The following is a 14,734-nucleotide window of genomic DNA, read 5'->3' as shown; positions in this document are numbered from 1 at the left end:
TTGGGTGCTGTGATTTTTTTAGTAGGCTGAGTTTATTGGACCAGACTTCGTTCCTTCCCATTAGATGGGAGGAAGAGTCAAACCCTTTCACAAACTTTTGTTCTGTGTCCTGGTGTCTGTATATGGCCCAGCACAGCTGGTGATGGTTTCATGTTGTGTGTTTGATACCATCCTAAACCACAAACCCACCCCACCCAGACAAAAACTGACTTACTCTGGATTTGTTCAACCCAAACCTTCAAAAGGAGCTGGTGCCAATGAAATGACCCCTAAAAAGGACAGGGAAGCCACTGGTGACCCTTCAGAATGTGTGAAATGTGTGGGGATGGTGTTCTCTGCCTTCTCTGGGATAAATAGTAACTAACACCTACTTAACAAAACTTAGAGGACTCCAAATCTCTTCTCCTCAACCAATTAAATATTTAGTGTGAGCTGTTACATGGTGGTGGAGAGTTTGGGAAAGGGAGAATAAATTGTGTGTATATGGATAAGTCTTTTCCATTTCCAGAAATCTGTGGCTTACGACTGGAGTTTCTTTGCCAAACATGTCAGTAGGTCATTATGGTATATAATGTAATCAACTTTAGATCCATTTATTATTTTGAGTGTTTTAATTTTTTTTTTGTAAGTTGCCAGAGTTTATAAAAAACCTGATTTACGTAGTGGTGAGGTCAGCAAGAGTGGTCTAAGATTTGGTCAATTGACTTAAATCCTTAAAACAATTTGATGTCTGAAATTTTCTGGTAAAGAGTTTGGTTTAAGCAACACATTTCTGACTGCACTTAAATGTAGGAGTTCAGCAAAATGTTGCTGGAGTTCCTTTATCACACTTGCATGAACATGATTTGCCTCTCAAATCTCCTTTACTGACACTGAAATAGGTTCTGTAATTCCTGTCTTGCAAGGGATGGCCTTCTGTATGTTCTGCTGGAGGGAAAATTGATATTAATTATTTGTCTTTCTTGTTAATTCTTTGTTTTCCTGGACCATTCATAACTCAGCATCATCAGTTCTACACAGTCCTACTGATTGCAAAATGTTAAAGAAAAAAATAAAAAAAATCCTGCTAGTTCTCAGATCTTCAGCAAATTGTTCTTTAACAACTTCAGGGTTTTTATGGTTTTTTTGTTTTTTTTTTTTAACTTTTTTTTGGCATTACATCTGATTTTCCAGAGCTTATGCTTTCTTGGTTTTTATACTTGGATGCAGCTCTGTTTGAAGCTTCCTGTTTTAATAAGAAACTTTTTTTTTTAACTTTTAATTGTGTTTGGTTTTCATTCCTGTAATAGTCTCTTTGATACTGTCCTGTATTTATTCTGAAGATCCAGTGCTACCTTTTTCTACAGTCTTAATGTTACTTTCAGTTCCTTCACACTAATATCTTATTCTTCTAAATTTTCAAGGTATTGTAATAATTCTTTAACTTCAAGTTTTATGTTTTTTTACCTAAAGATTTCCCTTGAGAATTTAATGTAAAATTACAAGGAAAGAATTATTTCTCCTACATGTCTGTTTTGTGCACTGTTGGAGGAGGAAATAAGTATCATGGTGATGAATAATTTTTAGGAATTCATATTTGGGAATTTTTAATATCAGTGATGTTGTTTAGTCCTGAAGGGCAGCTGCTTCTGCAGGTCCTTCTTGGCATGAATTATTTGCAAAACTTTGGCTCTGCTGCCAGAAGATATTGCAGGAGGCTTGAATGTTTTTTGTTTGGGTTTGCTGCGGCAGAAATAACAAATTCCTTCCATATTAAGTTTTCAAAACTAATCTACACTGGAAGTTGCTCTTCCAGAGCATCACGTTGTATCTACTGGAGATGCAGAGGTTGTCTGAGACTTCACTTGAGACTCTGTCCCACTCTCCCAGTGATGAGGTAGAAGCTGATAAAAGCTTTTCCCCCTTTTCTTTTCCATTCCTTTCTGGGAACTGACTCAAGCACTGCCCTTCCAGTTATTTCTCTCTTGTGAGTTCTAAGGAAGAAGTTTCTGACAAGAGCTACGTCTCCTTATTTGTTCTAAATTCGTGAGTTTTGACATGTTTGCTTCAGGCACTCAGCTGCCTTCCTGCATCCCCCTCTATATCCAGTAGTCATTGGGGTTTTACAAAGAGAGAGAAATCTCTTAAAATATATATTAAAAAAGCCTCCACCCCCACTTTTGCTTTTTATTTGTGCTAAGAAACTTGGTCCTGATGCCAGCAGTGCTTGATGGTCTTGCAGTGCCTGGCTGCAGGTGACATTATTGTCACTTGGTGACCTAAACCTCGACCTCCTGGGCTTGTCCTGGGAGTGTTCCCACCCCAGGGATTGGCAAAACATTTCCTCCTGTGTGTGCTCTGGAAGGGACATCTTTGATTTTCAGAACAAAGTTGTATTATGGACCAGAGAACCTGTTTCCAAAGTAGAACAGTTCTTAAACTTTTGCACCTCTGAGTTTAATAGCCTTAGGATTGGCATTTCAGTTCAGTTGTAAACTATTGTACAGTAAATATAAATATAAATACAAATATATGTATTTATAGAAATATTCTTGGTTGCCCCAGAAACACAACACTAGCTTGATCGTGCACAACAAACGATGCCTCTGACAACTCTCACCTCACAAATATTCCTTTCTTCCCCTTTGGGAATATTTCTGGGTTGTTCAGTAGCTTCTTGGGAAGTTTTGATTTTTATACAGATTGGTAAAGTGCTATTGCAGCTGTCTGATTGGATTTGGCATTTTTATACCTAGTTCCAATAAATTTTCATGTATATTATATTTTTATCACCAATGCTGCTATTTCTGCTTACTCTCACAAGGAACAAAAGGTTGTAAATGAGAGTAAAATTTTCCAGAATATTAATTAGAATAAAATAATTGTTGAAAATATTAACACTTAATTGTATTAAATAGTAACAGAATTAGTAAATTATTATTTTTATTAATATGAACACAATTAGTTTGTGATCATATAAATAAAATATATTTATTATTATATAATGATAAATATAATAGAATAATTATATAATTATTTTAATAATTTATTAATATTAACATTAGAACTTAATTAACAAAAATTAATATTAATATAATTAGCATAATTAATAAGAGTAATGAATTAAGAATCATAATTAAAAAGTTTATTGGAATGAACTTTTGCAGTAAGGTTTCTATTCTGCAGCTTTTCTAGCATTATTTTCTAAGTTTACCAGAAATGCAGTTGGTGTATTTCTATCAAATGCATCTGGGGAAATTTGGATTTGAAGGATAGTAGCTGACAAATAATGAGTTTTTGTGTGAGAAAAGTGCCTGAGTTTGCCTCTTACAGAGGGGAGAGAGTTCTCCCTCTCAGAGTTCTTCTCAAGGTTAAGTGCTCCAATTGCCAGCTTGTTTTGGTCTGCAGGCAAGCCATGGAAATGGAATTTCTCATTTGCAATGAACTTAAACCAATTTAATTTTTGCTTGCAAATTTGTGTTTTAAAGAGTAATTTAAAATAGGTAATTTAAAATAATACATCTTTTTTTTTTTTTTTTTTTTTTTTTTTTTTTTTTTTTTTTATGTGGAGGATCAAAGAACTGAAAAATGTTTGTGGCTTTCTCCACAGAAGTGAATGTGAAAGCTGCAAAGTGATAATACAGACAGGTGAACAAATGCTGTGGGGCTTGATATTGTGCAGGTCAGAATTGTCATGGGACTGCTTCTCTTTAGGATGTGCCCTTCTGTTTAGTTCTAGCAAAAAAAAAAAAAATCTAATTATCAGAAAGTTTATTTTAGTAAGAGATAAGGATATTCTTACAATTGGAGTAGGAGATAAAACCTGCATGTGTGTTTTGCATCTATATTTATATCCATGTATAAGTACTAATTTTGATAGACATACAATGATATCATCACTGAAATTGTGCTTTTTTTCCCTCTATCTGGACAGCACCCGGCAGTGTCACCTCCTTCTTGATGTCTTCAATTCCACAGAGCACGAGTTGACCATCAGTGCCAGGAACAATGAAGATTTAATTCTGCACGCCGGGGAGTGTCAGCGGTGAGTGCTAAAGGACCCAGATCCAGCCCTATATTTTTTTCTCTACACAACTGATGACATTTAGGTGCCTTGTTTTTCTGTTTAAACATTGTACACGTTGAAGACTATAAAAGTTTTCCTTTCTTGAAGGTGCATCACTAAGTTTTAGCAATATCTCAAGTCTATTTATCTTGGCTCTGCATGTAGTAGTCCTGAAAATAATGAAATACGAAGCAGCTGGTACTGAGGTGTGCAGCTCATTTTACTTTTGTAGAGTGTTTGAATGTAATTTCCATGTGCTTTGAATGTAATCCTGGTGTTAAACCCTGATCTCAGTAGTTTGTTATCCTTTCCCAGTTTTAAATTTTCTTTACCTGATTCCCCAGCTATTTCCTCACTTTTCCTACAAAGAAAACTGCAGGAAAGAGAAGTAGAATTGAAGAAAAAGCAATTCTAATCTCTGTGGGAAAATATATTTCGGATCAAGCAGACTGTTGTGGGTATTGATTCTTACAACTCTACTAGAGCGATGTACAGCTCATTATTAACCATTATTTGCCATTATACACCTGCCTTGGATTCCTGCTGCTGGCTGCAACCCAGGCCTGCCTGGTTAATCTCCTTCAGCTGATCACTGCATCTGAATTCCAATTTCATCCTAGAAAAGGTGATAATGTGAAAAAGGGAGTCTTTTGGGTAGGGGCTCCCTCCCTGTTCTCTTTGGGAGAGTTGTGCTGCGCTCCAAGGCCTGCAACAGAGAAACTTGGTCAAAGAGAGATGTTTTCATGTCTGCAAATCCCTGGATGAATATTAAGTTCAAAGTCAAACCACGTTAATTGCAAGGAATGCAGCTGTCAAAAAGAATTACAGGATAGGTAAGATAGTAAATTTGGAGTGCTTTTTGCCTTGATGACTCCCAAAGCACAACCAAGTGGAAATGTGTTGACTCAAACTCAGGTCGAATTTTACTTTACCAAGCAATGGACAAAAACATCAGTAACATACAGTGCTTCTTCCTTTTATTTGGAAAGAATTGGCTTTTTTATTTTTTAAAATGCAATCTAAACAGTCTCCAAAATGTTCTTGTTCTTACCCATATTGTTTTATAATTTTATTTTTATGCCTCTTTTTTTTTTTGGCGTTGTTTTTGTAGTCTTCAAACCCCTTGAAATTTTTCGTACCCAATTTTTGGGACAATATATAACAGATAGAAATTAAGCTACAAATCAGGTTATAAAATTTCTTTGCATCCCTTAGATTGAATTTTATTTTCATAAGAATTTAAATTTATATATCCTTAAATCATTACATTGTAATGGATATAAACCCTTTCAATAAGTCTTTTGAAACAGTCATTTATCAAGGGAGATTGTGTATATATTGGAGGTATTTAAACCTTTAAAGTTAGTTTTATTCTTACTGCAAAATGTGTTTTTAGTGTTGGTTTGAAATTGCAGAGTTTTCTATGGGTTCTAAACTCATTTATTATCTGTTTCTTGAAGGTAAGTGCTTTTAATTGGAAAGTTGTGTATATGGCTCCTATGTTGCCATGACTTCTAATTTTTATTCCAATGAATCTACTACAGAAAAGCAGGTGAAACATACACTGGGCTTTAAAATTAGCTTCCTGCCCCTAGAAAAAGGCTTTTATTGCTCTTTGGGGGAAAAAAAAAGAAAAAAAAAAAGGAGAATTTTTTTCCGTTTTTCAGCAATGGCTCCAGATCTCTTCTTTTTAATACAGGGCAGGCATTTCTGGGAATCTGCATTTGAACCAAGGTTTTCAACCCAAATATACAAAGCTTTTCAATGCATCCCTCTTTTAGAGTCTCCTTTTAGGATTTTTTTTCTTTTGAGTATTGATTGTTATTAATGCCTGATGAATATTTAAAGAGAGGCTTTTCAATCAAGTTCAGGGTTTCTTTCCTCTTCCCTGTACCTTTTTGATGCTGCCCTCATTCTTAATGTTTGCTTCATTCTACCTTTATTTACATTGCAACTTTTTGCCAGCTTTTGTCACTTTCTCTTCCTTTTGTAATTTTTCTCTCTCTGTTCATCACCCTCACTTTGAAATCTCCCATCCTGACAGAGTGGAGAAGATTGTTTTCTTTATCCCTGTTGTTATTGCTGGGGACTGGAAGTGTGTTCAAATTCTGTCTCCAGACCCACAAAGAAGGATAATGCTGCATCCTGCTTACTCTGGCCTCTTTTGCTTCCACTTTGGATGTCTAGAAAGTAAAATAACTTCAAAGTTTTGATGTGTTGCTTCTCTTCTCTATATTACAGAATGGTCACTGTAGAATGTAAGTTTTTCCCTCCTGAGAGGGAATTTGCAGGGGATTCTTGCATTGCTCCCATGGGAAATGAGGAATGGTGATGGAAGTTCCTGGGTGTTGCACTTGTTAGAACACCCTCAGCAATATATTTGATTTATAACAAAGCTGTACTATTGACCATGGTGCTGGCAATGGGAAGGGTGAGGAGATGGAAACAGAAATGTCAAAGAAAGTCTGGGATTGTCAGCAGGTGAGTGCTGGCACTGCCAAATCTTTCTGAGCCCATGAAGGACAGTCCCTGCAATCCATTTTGTAGCATCCACATTATTTGATGCATTCCAACCCTGTCCTGTTCTCTGTCTTATTTGTATTCATGTAAAATGGATCAAATGTGTAGAGTACTGCACAATATTTTTATTTTAAGGTCTGAAAGGCAGTTTGCTTCAATTAACTTAGAGACAGGGCAATAATAGCTGCTACAATAACGCTGCATATGTCAGGAAAAACTGGTATTATGCTACTTAGAAGAAGAGACACCCTTTAGGCCATTAAAAGACTATCTGGAAAATAGATGCCTTTTCTACAGTAAGATTATTCTGATGACTAGTGAAAATTATCATTTTAGCTTTCAGAAAAGCTTAAACTTACAATTTGCTGTACTTTTTAAGCCAATAATTTGGATTATTTACTGTGTGCATTTTAGCTGTTCTTGGAGATATATATTAGCAGTGTTTCTGAGAACTGACACTCTTTTCTCTCCATTTTAGGATATGGAAACATTTTGCTCCCTGTCGTTTTATAGTCAGAAATGATAATCTGGGCTCAGTGATTATTTTGTTCACTCATCTTTCTGTCTTTCATCATGGCTGGTTTTGCAGACAAATGAAAGGATCAGTGTTTTTTTCCCCCCTATATCCCATCATAACATTAATTAGAGACTTCATATTCCCATCTCTGGTTTCCACATGACTTGAAATGTTCCTTTGTATCCCATTGTGGAATAATTAGTGACATGGTTTAGTTGGAGGTCTTTTGTTCCCATGAGATTATCATGAGGAGACAAGAGAACCAAGATTCCTTTGGAGTAGAGAAGGAAAAGACAGGAGATTTGTCCTCTCTCTTATGAGGTTGGTTGAAGAAAAGAGAAGAGCAAGAATTTTGAACGGTCGTTTGTTGAACTCCTGAAAATAATTTTAGGGTTCGTTGCAAAGCTAAATTCCAACTCAAATTAATTTTTGCTGCTTTACATCTGCAGGATTTTTTTTTAAACTTCAATATCCACAGAGAAATGCACTGGAGACTGGTGTCTTGATGAAAAGATGTCAGCCAAATTACTCTAGAGAAGTTCTGGCTGCCGTGAGTGATGCTGAGGTGTTGGCAATGCCTTCAGTTAATTTAAAATATCAACATGTTTTGTTCACCTCTCCATCTGAACCCATGACATAAGGGAAGCAAATTCTCTCATGTCTGCTATTGGAAAGTTCAGCCTCTAGAGATTTTTTCTGGACTAGTTGAGTCTCCAGTTTCTTGGGGAAGAAAATAGCTGTTCCTTGAAGCATTCAGCTGCACTGTTAAAGGAGTTTTGCAATGCACAAAGTGCAAGTGTTTTAAATGTAATCAGTGGGAAGTCTGAGCTTGTTTATCCCAGCAACAAGGTAATCAACAGGTTGTTCTGACATGGAAAGAATACAGCTGACAGCTCTTGGAGGGAATTGTATTCACATCTGTGAACAAAAAAGTGTTGCCACTAGCAGTGATCTGAATTTATTGAAAAACCATAGGTACTGTAATTATTGTGTTTCTTATTTGATTATCAAACCATTAAAATTAAATTTCATGTCAGCCCTCATTTATGCATAAATAACTTCATAATTTATGGTAATAGATGTTATCTCATTATGTGCCCCAGGATATCTCATTTTGTAGCACGCACACCCTGCCTTGCCTTGCCATTCCCATTCTGTGCACGGTGTTGGGGGACAGTCGATGCTGGGGAGGCTCTGAGAGGATCAGTCCTCTCCTCTGTCCTTGTGGGACAGCACAGATGAGCTGGTGATGTGTGACATGTCCCCATGTGTGACATCCACAGCTGGGCTCTGCACATTCACACATTGCACTTTTCAGACTGTTCTGGCCTTGGCATGAGGATCATGGGGATTAAAGCTTGGGATGCCCAGGACAGGATTGGTGTGAGGAGTTGAGGAATGAAGAGCAAACAGGACAGACCATGGTAAATGAGGAAATAGTTTTGTTGGTAATTCAAATTGAAGAGGCTTTTGTGCAAAATTTACAAGTTCTGGTGACTGCTGGTGACCCAGGGGTTGCTGATGTGAAAGAACATGATGGAATTCTGGCCTTTTCATTTTTTTTAATTGGAAGTCACCTAATTAAAAATAAGCTGAAGAAATACTGCAGTAGCAAAGTCAACTCTCAAGTTCAGGCTTCCTTTCTGGGTCAGCAGTTTTACCCTACCTTTTAGCAGGGTTACAGGGTTAAATGAGTGTGTTTGCTTACACATACACTCTACAGTAAGTTTTGGTTATTATTTTATAGTCAGCAGAATTATAGGTATTTTGTTCAGTTTTGCTAAGTGAACTTTTGTGTGTATTGACCTCACCTGGTTGGATTTTTTTCCTGTTACATTTTAATGAGACGAGAACAATTAAAGAAACAAATTATTATTTTCATTTTTATACCTTTCATCATATAGTCTGGTATTTATTTTTCAAAAGTCCTTTGCATGCATACTAATTATGAGAGCCATTTCTGCTGCTTAATTATTTGATGTAAATGCGTTGATTAATTGAGATGTGAAGTCTGTGCAGTGGTACACTGCAATTTCTGCAGTATTAGTTAACAATGCACATTTTGGAAACACTTTGAAATAAGTTCTCTTTCAAAGGGAACAAGAATTAAAAATTCTTCCCCATTTTGAACCAGAAGTTCCCCCAATAAATTTATTGTCCCTGTGTAAGTAAATGATGATTGTTATTTCTCAGAGCTGCCAAGTCTGTGTTTAATTTGTGTGTCTGTTTAAGACAGGGCATGTTGTCTGTATGGGAGATTAATGATTTTTTCCATACATTGCTGTTACAGTTTATGTTTTAAGGACAAAACTGCAATGATTAAGGCTTTGTCTGCTGTCAGGAGAAAATAAAATTTCACAGCAGTTGTCCTTGGTCTTCATGTTAAATCTATGGCCAGATGGATATTTCTGAGATACCTTCAAGTCAAATTGTATTAATTAAAACATGAAAATCACCCTTTGTTTGTCAGGGCAAGAGTTATCATTTTGTCTCTTTGACAGATTTTAAATACACTTTTAGGTTTTTTAAGGCTTGCCTTTTTCTACTAATAGCCAATTCAATCTTTAAACATAGTACATAATTTTGAGTGAATAATTAGCTATTTTCAACAAAAAAATTGTAAAGGAATTGTTTGGGTAGGAAAGGGTGATACACCTAGCATTGGTCAGATCCATAGTATGAACCAGTTTTGATTTTCATATTTATTTCAAAGCATATTGCAAAAATTGGAGATTTTACAGGAGAATTCTGCAAAAACTATAGAATGGCAAAATAACAAACAATAATAAAAAAAAAAAAAAAGGGAAGAGAAATAGAAGAAGCAATAAAGAGAAATTTCAGTTTTGGACTGCTTTGTAGCTAAAGTACTCAAGGAATCCATTTGTATCCCATGAAAACCAGATGCTCTTTTGAGGTCCTGTCCAAGCTGGTCCCTGCTGTGGTCCTGGTTCCTTTGCAAGGTGCGAATGCCCAGTGGGTGATCACAGGGGTTGAGAGTCCTCAGTGTGACTGCACTGAAAAACCCAAATGTGATCTGAGGAGAGGCAAATGGGAAGGGGGAATGATAGGAGAGAATGATGATATTCAGCTCTGGTCACACACACAGGACAAAGAGGAGATCACATCATAGAAGATGCAGGTGACTGGTGAAATAAAAGAGTCTGACTTTGGTTTGACAAGCACAGTAAAACTTAAATGCATTATTAATGCATTGTCTGAAGTGGGGACAGTGGAAGGCTCTCTTATAAAGGCTAAGGGAAGTGAACAAATGAATAAAAAATGAACTTTGAGCTGTCTATGAATACTTCTAGAAATTAAGAGATTTCAGGGCCTCAGGCATCTTCAGACCACCTCCTTCCCAGAGAAGTGGAGGCAAAGACCTTCACAAAGGCTGGTACTGAGGTGTCTCCGTGGAATTGCCAAAGACCTGCCTGCAACTGCCACAATTCCCAGCTGGAACATCCTTTCCAGTGCTCTATCCCTGTAATTGATGATGAAAACAAATGCCCTTGTAGGTTTTGCAGCAATATATTCCCATTCTTTTCCCTGTCCTGTCCCCAGTGCAATATCATCCTTTTCTTCTGAATAGTTAGGATGTATTTCCATAGGGAATGTGCAGACAATCTATTTCCTATGATTTGCATTTGAATCTAGTATTTGTTTCTGTCAACAAATGTGTATTTGAGCTCAGGTGAACTCTCCTTTTCCAGCTGCTGGCATGAAGAGCTTTCTTTGGGTTGGCTTTCTCAGGCTTGTCTGAGAAAAGGGGGGTTGTTGCTATCCCTCTCCTCGGTGGGACCCCTCTGTCCCACCCCCCGTGGTGCGAGCCTGCTCGTCTTAAGGCACAGGCGGCGGAGGGGGTCCTGGAGTGGATACAACACGAACTCAAAGTATCTAGACACAGGAGGCTCAAACTTGCTGGAATAATCCCGGGTTTATTGTCTGTGTTCCATCCGGGGCAAGAGAGAGAGCGAAATGCTCAGGGTCTTATCTCTTATACCAGGGGGCAGGGGTGATTAGGGGATGCAGGAAGGTCACAGCCAATGGGAAGGGGGAAGGGAAGGAAGGTTCTCAGGTAGGAACTAACATTACACAACCCACAGGTGAGTTTTACCCTTGGGAGGTACCAAGATTTTAGGATGCACTACTACAGGGGGTTGTTTCTCCCCTTCCCTCCTTTCCCCAACACTCGATGTATGGATTATCTCAGTCCTGGGATACTGCACTGGGTAGGCAGCTCTTTCGGTATTACCTGACTTTCCGTAAAGTTTTTTTGTTTTTCCACTTCTTCATTGCCTTTTCCTAAATCAGGGGTGACTAACTCACTGGATCTAGCCAGCATGGCAGTTCTTCTGACCTATCTGAACATTGCTTTGGCCTCAGAAGACCCAATTTGCACTGTTTATAATATTTTGTGTATGCAGCTGGTGAAACGGGAGCTTTGTGAGCACAGGCCAAGTTTGTCTCTGACAGGATTTATTAAGTTTAATAGGGTACAACACAAATGTGGCTGGATAGTTTGGCCCTTACACAAAATATCACACAGATGTAGCACCAGTTTGATGTCCCAGTTTTAAATGAGCTATAAATCATTCAAAATCCAACCAGTCACCTTCATTTTCCCCTTAAATCCTAAGTAGATTACAGGTTGTAGGACTTGCTGAGTTCAAAAGCTGTCTCTTGAAAAAAGTCAGAGTAATTGATTTCAGGATTCAGATTTAGAATTTTTTTTTTTTTTTAATAACTATTTTTTTCTCATAGAAGAAACCAGGCTTTTTACTTCCTTAATTTCTTCACTACTTGGAAAAAAGTATTTATTTACTGAAATTTTTGGGTGCTAGGCACAGCTGTGGAAACATTTGGTGAAGTGCAGGCCTGTTAAAAAAATTGACTGAAGTGCTAATACTTTTTAATTGGATTTTCATTTTTGTGCAAGGTATGTGGAAGAAAAAGTAAGAATGTAAGAAAAAATATAATTGTTTCTTTTGTTTGATAGCAATGGAACAACAAGATAAACAGGAAAAAATGCCTCTTTCTGAAGGAAGTCAGAGCTGAAATGACTTGTTCTTGCCCTTAATTCACACATATTCAAACCAATACATTCAGACCATGGTTTGAGAAAATCATGTTTTACCACTGACGGGTGATGGAAAAAAGTGGGGGATGAAGATGAACATTATCAACCTTTCACTGTTTTAATCTCCCTGCTAGAATGAAATACAAAAATACCAATATTCCCAGGAAGAAAAGTTTCCATGGAATTTTGACGTTTGTCTTTTTTCCAGTAGGTTTTCTGAACATTGAAGGAGAAAGGGAAGTTATATTAATCAACATTCTATTTTCTCCCCACGTTTGTCTGTATTTCTGTGAGACAGATACTTAATCAAAATTTCTGTTTTGTCTCAAACCTGCTCTGTGGTCAGCACACCTGAGATACTCTGTTGGCTGTCTCTCTTCCTAAAATCTGTGTGAGGAATCTGGGAGTCCTGAGTGAAACGATGGCATACGACCACGAGGCAGAAAGAGGTGCCCTCCACAGGAGCTCAGACAAGTGGGAGAGTGCATTTGTACAGCTCCAGCACAGTTGGCACAACCCAAATTTCTATCAGGCTTGGCTTGCAGTGTCAGTTCCCTTCAGGCTGCAGAGATTGTTGTTGCAGAGGTTGTTTCAGAATTCTTTCTTACCCAGTGGGATGCGGCAGTGCCCAAGGCAGGGCAGGCAGAGGGAGCTGCCCTGAACTCTGTGTCTGGATGGGAGCAACAATGCAAAGAATAATTTACTTGCCTGGTGCTGTGCTGCAAATTTGGGGCTTCATGGCCAACTTCCAGGTTTGAGGGAATACCTCCAGAGAGACCTCCCAACCTACACTATTGCTTGATTTGAAAATCTGCCTACTCATTGATAAAACTTGCTCATTTTTCCCAAAGCCAGCAGTGCTATGGACAGGTGTCCATAGGAACTGGTTCTTCTGTCGCTTTCTTTTGTCCATCAAGACTTTCTGTCTTTCCAAAATTTGTCCTAATCTGGTTTGAGGTATATTTTACTCTTCTCTGGGGGACAAACTTTTTCCTTAGCCTTTTTTCCTCTTTTTATCTGCTGTTACAAATGGCATAGTGCCACTTTTTGATAAGGGTTTGACCTCCATACTCATGTCTTATTTTAAGCAGTGTTTTATTGTGAGCAATGTGAATTTGCAGAGTTCTTCTCCATAGGTTCAGTTAGGTACAATACTTTCTCTGCTCACTGTCACCTAAACCTGGTGCCTTGTATGTTCATCTAACATATGAAAAAAATCTGTGGAATTCATTTGCTTAATAAATTGCTCTTTTGTGATATTTGGACACATGGACAGAAGGAGTGAAGGGTATCTGGATGCTACCTGGACCCTTTAGAGATTGCAGGATAGAGTGGTGAAGGTAACTGAATAATTTTAGTCCATTTCCCAATTAACCATCATCTTTATTTTTTTGTGGAAAAGCTCCCTAACACATTTCAGGTCATTTTTGTTTATGCTGCCAGTAAAAGACCGAGCTTTTGGGTCTAGATGCAGCTCCAGGTCACACCTGGTTTGATTGATATCTGTAGATAAATAGATTAATTTAGACCATAGAACTCCCTGTATTTAGGAGCACTTGGCTGTGTTCTGTGGCTGTGGTGACACAGTGGCTGCGTTAATGGGATGAAAGAAGATTGTCTTGAGTGGCTGCCAGTTATGTCTGCCTTAATGGCCAAAGGATTTATGAAAGTTACACTCAGATGTTGCCCAGATTTGGCTTTCTGCCTTCTCTCTGATGTTCTGTAAAAGATCATGACGGTACAGCATAGATTTCCTGAAGCTGGAAATTAAAATATCCAATTTCTATTAATTTGTTTTAGATGATCAAAAGTATAATTAAAATAGCTGGTTTGTGAGCATTTCCTTCAAAGATAACACTCATTTGAAATTAGTGCTTCATCAGCTTGAATTTATTCTTCACTCTTGACATCCATTTAATTCTGCCTTCATTAACTGGAAACAAAAGCTAAAACAACAGTGATTTGAAAAGATCACTGAAAGATGTTAAGTAAATGCTGTAGTATATAAAGCCAACCTTTTATGACATTTTAATTTTGCAGTTACAACTGTGTCTTCAGATGATGATTTGGAAATTTTGTTTTCTTCCCCCCTCACCAATGCCACCATAATTGGGATCAAAGGCAAAAAGTTGAAGTATTCTTTGGAATAATGGAAAGATTTATAGGTCCTGAATTAAAAAACAAAACAAAACAGTATTCTGCTAAGTTTGAATACAATTTGTAATTTGCCCTATAAAAGTGTCTAAACTTAGCAGGGAATGGGGGGATGTTAAGTCTGTAATCTTTCTTCTTCAACCTCTTTTTCTGTCCACTCCAGCCCACTCTTCCAGTGGCTGAATCCTCCCCAGCTAGAGCTTTGCCGTGTTTGAGGTTTTCAAAAATGCACGCTCTTTCTAATGTGTTTTAATAACAATGAAGAATTCTGCTCTAGCTTTGGATTTTTAAAGTATAATTTGACAATTCTGAAATGAGATCACTGGGAATTGTTTGATTTCCTGGCCTTCAGTGGGAAAGCAACTCTCAGTCTGGATTGTGTAGTACCTTGATTTCTGCCTAGTGCAGGAGGTCTGTTTAA

General features: G+C 37.5%; 1 protein-coding gene across 4 annotated transcripts in view; it reads left to right on the top strand.

Moving 5' to 3' along the window:
• The window catches only part of TRAPPC9 (trafficking protein particle complex subunit 9), a 451,266-nt gene that overhangs the window by 161,507 nt on the left and 275,025 nt on the right, over positions 1 to 14,734 (top strand). For all 4 annotated transcript variants that reach the window (XM_058832179.1, XM_058832180.1, XM_058832181.1 and 1 more), the window contains one exon: positions 3,914 to 4,024. In XM_058832179.1, coding sequence (XP_058688162.1) covers positions 3,914 to 4,024 — 111 coding nt within the window. The remainder of the gene's footprint in view (positions 1 to 3,913; positions 4,025 to 14,734) is intronic.

Source organism: Poecile atricapillus, chromosome 2, assembly GCF_030490865.1.
Source record: "Poecile atricapillus isolate bPoeAtr1 chromosome 2, bPoeAtr1.hap1, whole genome shotgun sequence".
Classification (NCBI taxonomy): Eukaryota; Metazoa; Chordata; class Aves; order Passeriformes; family Paridae; genus Poecile; species Poecile atricapillus.
The sequence above is the reverse complement of the archived record's forward strand: the minus strand, read 5'-3'. Positions and strand labels throughout refer to the sequence as shown.